Source organism: Galeopterus variegatus, unplaced genomic scaffold (genome assembly GCF_000696425.1).
Source record: "Galeopterus variegatus unplaced genomic scaffold, G_variegatus-3.0.2 Scaffold1469, whole genome shotgun sequence".
Classification (NCBI taxonomy): Eukaryota; Metazoa; Chordata; class Mammalia; order Dermoptera; family Cynocephalidae; genus Galeopterus; species Galeopterus variegatus.
The window spans coordinates 219,177-226,223 of record NW_007727580.1 but is presented as its reverse complement, the minus strand read 5'-3'; the positions used below and the strand labels follow the sequence as shown (position 1 = coordinate 226,223).

At 46.9% G+C, this 7,047-nt stretch overlaps 1 protein-coding gene across 1 annotated transcript in view; it reads left to right on the top strand.

The window, feature by feature from the left end:
• ARMC2 (armadillo repeat containing 2) overlaps positions 1–7,047 on the top strand; it is a 113,564-nt gene that overhangs the window by 102,048 nt on the left and 4,469 nt on the right. The window contains exons 15-16 of the mRNA XM_008577254.1: positions 2,178–2,310; positions 2,660–2,820. Coding sequence (XP_008575476.1) covers positions 2,178–2,310; positions 2,660–2,820 — 294 coding nt within the window. The remainder of the gene's footprint in view (positions 1–2,177; positions 2,311–2,659; positions 2,821–7,047) is intronic.

Sequence of the window (7,047 nt, the reverse complement as noted above, 5' to 3'; positions counted from 1 at the left end):
TGTGGGATCCGAACCCGTGGCCTTGGTGTTATCAGCACCGCACTCTACCGAGTGAGCCACGGGCCGGCCCTACCAATATAAGTTTTAAAACATGCAAAACTCCCTTGGGTATTTATGTATATGTATTCATGTAGTAATGGCATAAAGTATAAATGATATTTGGAAATGATAAAATTCTACATTTAAGATACCTTTGGAGGGGAAGGTATGTCTGTATTAGTCGATTTTTATTGCTTATAACAGAATACCTGAAACTGGGTAATTTATGAAGAAATGAAGTTTATTTCTTATTGTTTTGGAGGCTGGGAAGTCCAAGGTCAAGGGAACACATCTGGTGAGGGCCTTTTTCTTGGCGGTGACTCTCCACAGCAATGGAGGGTGTCATATGGTTAGAATGGGTTAAGCAAGAGAAAGCTAACCTTCTCAATTGCCCTCCTTATAAAACCATCAGAACCATACCCATTACTCTGTGAATGAATCATTCTGTTCATGAGGACACAGTCCTCACAATCTAATCACCTTTTTAAGGCCCCACCTTTCAAATACCATAATTGGATTTCCCACCCTCTAAACACTGTTACAATGGAGATCAATTTTCAATGAGTCTTAGGGGGATATTCAATCTACAGCAATGTCCAAAGACATAAAATAGGATCTGTAATGTTTTAGTTATTTACTTAACTGAAAAATAAGAATTGTGTAGAGGTTAAGTATCCCTAGTCTGAAAATCTGAAATCTGAAATACTCCCAAATCTGAAACTTCTTGAGTGCTGACATGACTCTCCAAGAAAATGCTCATTGGAGCATTCTGGATTTTGGATTTTCAGATTAGGGATGCTGAACCAGTAAGTATAATGTAAATATTCTAAAATCCAAAAAAAATTTGAAATCTGAACACTTCTGGTCCCAAGCATTTCATATAATGTATACTTAGACTTGTATATTTATTGTGTACAATGTGTTGTTTTAAATGTAATGTTTTATTTCTTAAACTGGGTGGCAGGTGCTCAAGTGTTTTTACTAACCATATTCTTTGTATGCTTCAGATATTTTATATAAGAATAATAATTTTTAAAAAGTAATTATTTAGGGCCGGCCTGGTGGTGCACTGGATAGTGCGCCGCTTGGGAGGCGCGGCGGCGCTCCCGCCCGGGGGGTCGGATCCCACATACGGACCGGTTCCCGCTCACTGGCTGAGCGAGGCGCAGGAAGCAACACCGAGGGTTGCGATCCCGTTGCCGGTCCCCGGTCCGGTACGGGGGCAACACTGAGGGTTGCGATCCGTTGCCGGACATGGAAAAAGACAAAAGACAAAAAAAAAAAAAAAAAAGTAATTATTTATGTTCATGATAGAAAATTTAGATGATACAGATATACAAAGTAGCAGCAGCAGCAGAAGTAAACTGTCACCTGTTGTCTCACTATCCCAGAGATAACCGTTCACATTTTGGTGTGCATTCTTTAGACTCATAAGAATACACACATGTGAGGTAGCCTTTGCCAAGCTCTCCTCCCAACCCAGTGAGTAACGGGAGGAGACAGAGCACACACCTTATCCACTCACCCCCAACCCTTTGCTCAGCCCCTGCTGGGCAATGGGAAAACAGGACAAATATAGTTCCCAGTTTCATTTCTAGGAGTAAGGGAAAATGATTCCCCAGGTGGGAGCCTGTTACGCCCTGAGACATCCCTACGCTGGAAGCCCTGCTTTGCCACAGATTGATTCCTAGCAGCCTGAACCAGTCTTCTCTTCCAGTGGCCCTGGGAGACTTCAGGGATGATTTCACCAGGAGCCGACTCCCCTCCCCAGGACTGTGTATTTAAAGAGAGTTGCTGCTGGAGGTTCAAAAGGCCCTTGAGAACAACTAGAAATTAGAGATGAATGTCACCTGTGTTCCCTCCTTCCCACCAGCAGGAGCTCTATCATTGCCCTACAGAGGGGGCTGCTGCCTGGGTCAGAGGACCTGAGGAGTGGAGGAGCTGACTTTTGGGAGTAATGGATGTTGGGGAACCCACTGCCTAGTGATGGATAAAGCCTTAGGAAGAACGGGTTAAGTCCCCTAACAGAAGTTCCAGTTTTGCAAGCCAATTCCCATTTCCCCACTGCCATTTATAAAGCAAGGTACAGCTGGGAACCCTGAGTTTCACTGGTTTACATTTGTTCTCTGCCCTCCCAGTACACAAGTTCATGATTGCACTGCTGGATGCTAAGCATCAGGATATTTGCTTTTCTGCCTGTGGCGTTCTCCTAAATCTCACAGTGGATAAAGAGAAGCGTGTCATCTTAAAAGAAGGAGGAGGCATTAAAAAGTAAGTTTCAAGGCACAGAGTCCTGGCCCTCAGGATTCAGAAGACATAGTTTTCTAGGGAGCTTGGGCCCCTCTCTCGTTCCTGTGGGGCAGATGTATTTTAATATTTGGATGCCCCAAGCTAGGGCTAAAGAGGGGATTTAAGTTCCACTGAACATTTAAAATAATTCAAAAGTAGATTATTGCCACTTTATAGCCAGTAAAATTTTCAGATATGAAGTTATTTAACATGATCACTGAGTTATATATAATAAATATTAAATATCATAGAAAGATAATCATCATGCTAAAAATATAGAAATTACAGATTCTGACCTGATAACTTCTCAATTTGACTTTTATTAACTCAGGTTAGTGGATTGTTTAAGAGATTTTGGTCCTACTGATTGGCAGCTGGCCTGCTTGGTTTGTAAAACTTTATGGAATTTCAGTGAAAATATAACTAATGCTTCGTCATGTTTTGGAGATGAAGACACCAACACACTCTTAGTCCTGTTGTCATCATTTTTAGGTAAGACTCCTGACTATGATGACTCTGAAAGTTTTTTCAGACTGAGATAAAGTTTTTTTCCTGTGACCCATATGTATGAATATTGGTATGCATTTGGGTGGCTATATTTCTATAAGCAACAAGAGTGTTTTAAATATTATTATAATTTGGAACTATCTTGAAGAGGCTGAATGTTACTTACGATGGGGACAGGAGGACTTTTAACTCATTGGATACTGTTATGATTTCTTCAGTGGTTTACATTTTCTTTTTTTTTTTAATTTTTATTGAATCAAAATTGATTATACATATTTTGGGGGTTCAACATTGAGATATGTTGATCAAATCAATATTACTAGCATATATATTGTTACAAATCGTAATTATTCTTTATGCCCTTTGTCCAATCCCTCCCCATCCCCCTTTCACTCCCTCCCCCCCTCCTAGTCACCCTAGATTTCTTCTCTCCCTCTGAAAGAATAATGGTTACTCTGTTGATTGGCTGCCCAAATGATCTGTCCAATACTGAGAGGTGTGATCAGGTCTCCCAATACAATCATAGAGCAGATGCCTCTTCTGTCACTCTGAAATGAGCTTTGTGGAGAGAGACATCCTCCTCCTTTCTTTATCTCTGCTGTTGACTCTTGTGTCAATGCGCTCCAGTGGCTGGTGGACCATCCGTGGGGTGGTTGTGGCATCTATCTGCCTTCGCAGCAGCCATGGATATCATGGTGGCTGTGGTGGGCCACCCACGTGGAGGAGATGATTTTGACATGCTCCTTGATGCTGGTGGTGTGCCTGGTTGTGGAGAGTGTCCAATCCCCGGCTCCATACCCTGAGTCCCCGGGCGGGACCTGAGGTGCTGGTGTGGTGAGCCTGGTTGCAGGAGGGGGATCTGGTCCCCTTCTCCATGCCCCAGGTCCCTGGGCAGGCCCCGAGGCACTGGTGAGATGTACCTGGTTGTGGGAGAGGGGTCTGGTCCCTTTCTCCATGCCCCAGGTCCTGAGTGGGTCCCAAGGCACTGGTGCAGTGAGCCTGGTTGTGGGAGGGGGGGTCTGGTCCCCTTCTCCATGCCTCAGGCCCCTAGGTGGGGCCCTGAGGCGCTGGCGCAGTGAGCCTGGTTGTGGGAAGGGGGGGTCTGGTCCTTGGCTCCATACCCCAGGAACTTGGGTGGGCCCCAAGGCTCTGGCGTGGTGTGCCTGGTTATGGGAATGGGGTCTGGTCCCCTTCTCCATGCCCTGGGTCCCTGGATGGGCCCTGAGGCACTGGCAAGATGTGCCTGGTTGTGGGAGTGGGGTCCGGTCCCCTTCTCCATGCCCTGGGTCCCTGGGGTACTGGCACAGTGTGCTTGGTTGTGGGAGGAGGGTCCAGTTCCCTTCTTTATGCCCCAAGACCCTGGGTGGGCCCTGAGGTGCTGGTGCAGTGTGTCTGGTTGTGGGAAGGAGGTCTGGTCCCTGTCTCCAATCCTTGGGTTCCTGGGTAGGGCCCCAAGGTGCTGGTCCTGTGAGTGGTTGTGGGTGGGGGTCCTGCCCTGGCTCCATGCCTCATGTCCCATGGTGGGCCCCAAGGCATTGCTGGTGTGCCTGGGCCAGAACCAACTTTTTGTCCTATGCTTACTCCTAACATGGAGGAACTTCCTGTGGGAACCAGTACTTGAACTGTGTGGTTGAGTAAATTGTTGCTTTGCTACTGTTTCCCTAGGGAAGGCTTTTTGTGCAACTCAGGGTTCAATGGTTGACCTTATAGGTAGTTCTGGCTCTCCAGACACCCGGTGCACGTGGGTTGTGTAAACATTCTGATCTGGGCCTGAGTGTTTTCATCAAACTGCACCCCATGCAATTCTGCATTCCCGACCAGTCTCCTCTGAGTGGTCCTGCACTGATTGGGGGGCAGATTGGCTGTCCTTTCTGTTCCCAGTTTTCTCCTGGTGGGCCCGTCTCCCCCACTGCCCATGCTCCAAACACTTCCCATGGGATGGGCCCTGCGTAGGTCTCTTGAGATGACTCACTGGCCTCTGAATGGCTCCCCTTTTTCAGCTGTTCTGGCTCCTCGCTCCTGCGTTTAGTGGTCTTGCTATCCTGGGGGCCACCAAAGTCCTCTTCTCCCCTGCCGCCCCCAAGTACCTCCATCTAAAGGGCACAGCTGCGGCTTCTGCAGGCTCCTGCTCCATGCGCTGGCTGTCCTTTCTGTTCCCAGTTTTCTCCTGGTGGGCCCGTCTCCCCCACTGCCCATGCTCCAAACACTTCCCATGGGATGGGCCCTGCGTAGGTCTCTTGAGATGACTCACTGGCCTCTGAATGGCTCCCCTTTTTCAGCTGTTCTGGCTCCTCGCTCGCTCCCTAGGTCTCTCCTCCTCTTCACCTGAGCTCCAGTGGCCCCAGCTTGGCTTACGTTACATTTTTATAGTTGTAAATACGTTGATTTGTGGGAGAGAGTGACACTGGCGACCGTCTATTCCACCATCTTGACCAGAAGCCCCTACATTTTCTATAGACTGCATTAAATACAAGATCTTAGCATAAATGTATTTCTGTGGTTTAATAGTATATAGACACTGATTAGTTAGTTCATCTGGTTTTGCTATCCTGGGGGCCACCAAAGTCCTCTTCTCCCCTGCCACCCCCAAGTACCTCCATCTAAAGGGCACAGCTGCGGCTTCTGCAGGCTCCTGCTCCATGCGCTCCAGCATTAAAGTGGCCACAGCCCGAAATGCTGAGAGTTTTTTCTTTCTCTCATTGTGGTTTCTCCTGCCTTCACGGACTCCCTAGGTCTCTCCTCCTCTTCACCTGAGCTCCAGTGGCCCCAGCTTGGCTTATGTTACGTTTTTATAGTTGTAAATACGTTGATTTGTGGGAGAGAGTGACACTGGCAACCGTCTATTCCACCATCTTGACCAGAAGCCCCTACATTTTCTATAGACTGCATTAAATACAAGATCTCAGCATAAATGTATTTCTGTGGTTTAATAGTATATAGACACTGATTAGTTAGTTCATCTGGTTAGAGCTCGGTGTTGTAACACTATGATGAAGGCTTTGGATCCCCATACTGGCCAGCCACCGAAAAAAAAAATTATATAGACACTGTTGTAATTGAGGAAATATGGCCAAAAGCTACTCTGAATTAAGTCATGCTTTTAAGTGAATCTACGCATTTTAATGAATTAGCTATGTTAATTATCATGTGGGGGAGGGTCTGTGAAACTATCTGGCATTACAATGGGGTCCATATATCCCTGAAAGGTAGGAAATCACTGATATAAACCAAAGGAAAGAGGATTGTTTCTTACATTTAAAAGATTTTTTATTTTAGGATTATTTTTTTTTCATTCTGGGTTAGGTCTAAAAACAATGATTTGGGTCAGTAAATGAGTGTTTTCAATAATCCTTTTCCCACAATGGAGGAGATGTCCCAATCATTACCTAGCCACTGCGTTGAGTCAGCAGGGCTATGTAGAAAGGCTCAGTGTGACTTAGGTGCCATGGGTTCAAATCCTCCTGGCTCTCACTGGTGGTGTGATTCAGACAAGAGAATCTCTCAGTCAATAGAATCTTTCAGGGGCTGGCCCGGTGGCGCACTGCGCTAGTGCGCCGCTTGGGAAGCGCGGCAGCGCTCCCGCCGAGGGTTCAGATCCCACATACAGACCGGTTCCCGCTCACTGGCTGAGCGAGGTATGGGAGTAACACCGAGGGTTGCGATCCGTTGCCGGACATGGAAAAAAGACAAAAAAAAAAAAAAAATAGAATCTTTCAGGAAAGTGAAAGTAAATGGTCATGGCCCCTCAGATGTTCAGAATCTTGCCAAGCATTTGATATAAATATGCACACGCACCCAGGTGTTCTTGGTTGTTGTCTAATGTAATTGCACATGTGTGCCCAGGTGTACTTTGGTTGTCTGACACCACCCAGGTGTTTCTGGGTGCTGACTTAACTATAAAGGAGGAACGGCTCTGATCCACTGTGCCCCCCTGCCCCTGGGACCCAGGTTGGGGGAGAGGGAGACCCAGTCCTGCTCTGTCTCTGCTATTTTGGAAAAAGTTCTCTTCTCTCCCCGTCTCCCTCTAGGCTCTTGCTTGGTCATGGCTTCAGCCACCTGGAGGCTTCCACTGGCTGCACTTAGTGTGTCTCTGTGTGTCCTCTGTTGTGGTGGACTTTTTCTGTGTCTCATTCAGGCAGAGGATGTGCGCTCACTCAGTGAGCCACTCTCCTGTGGTGTTGGGCTTTCCTGCAAAGGCAGCAGCTGCCTCTG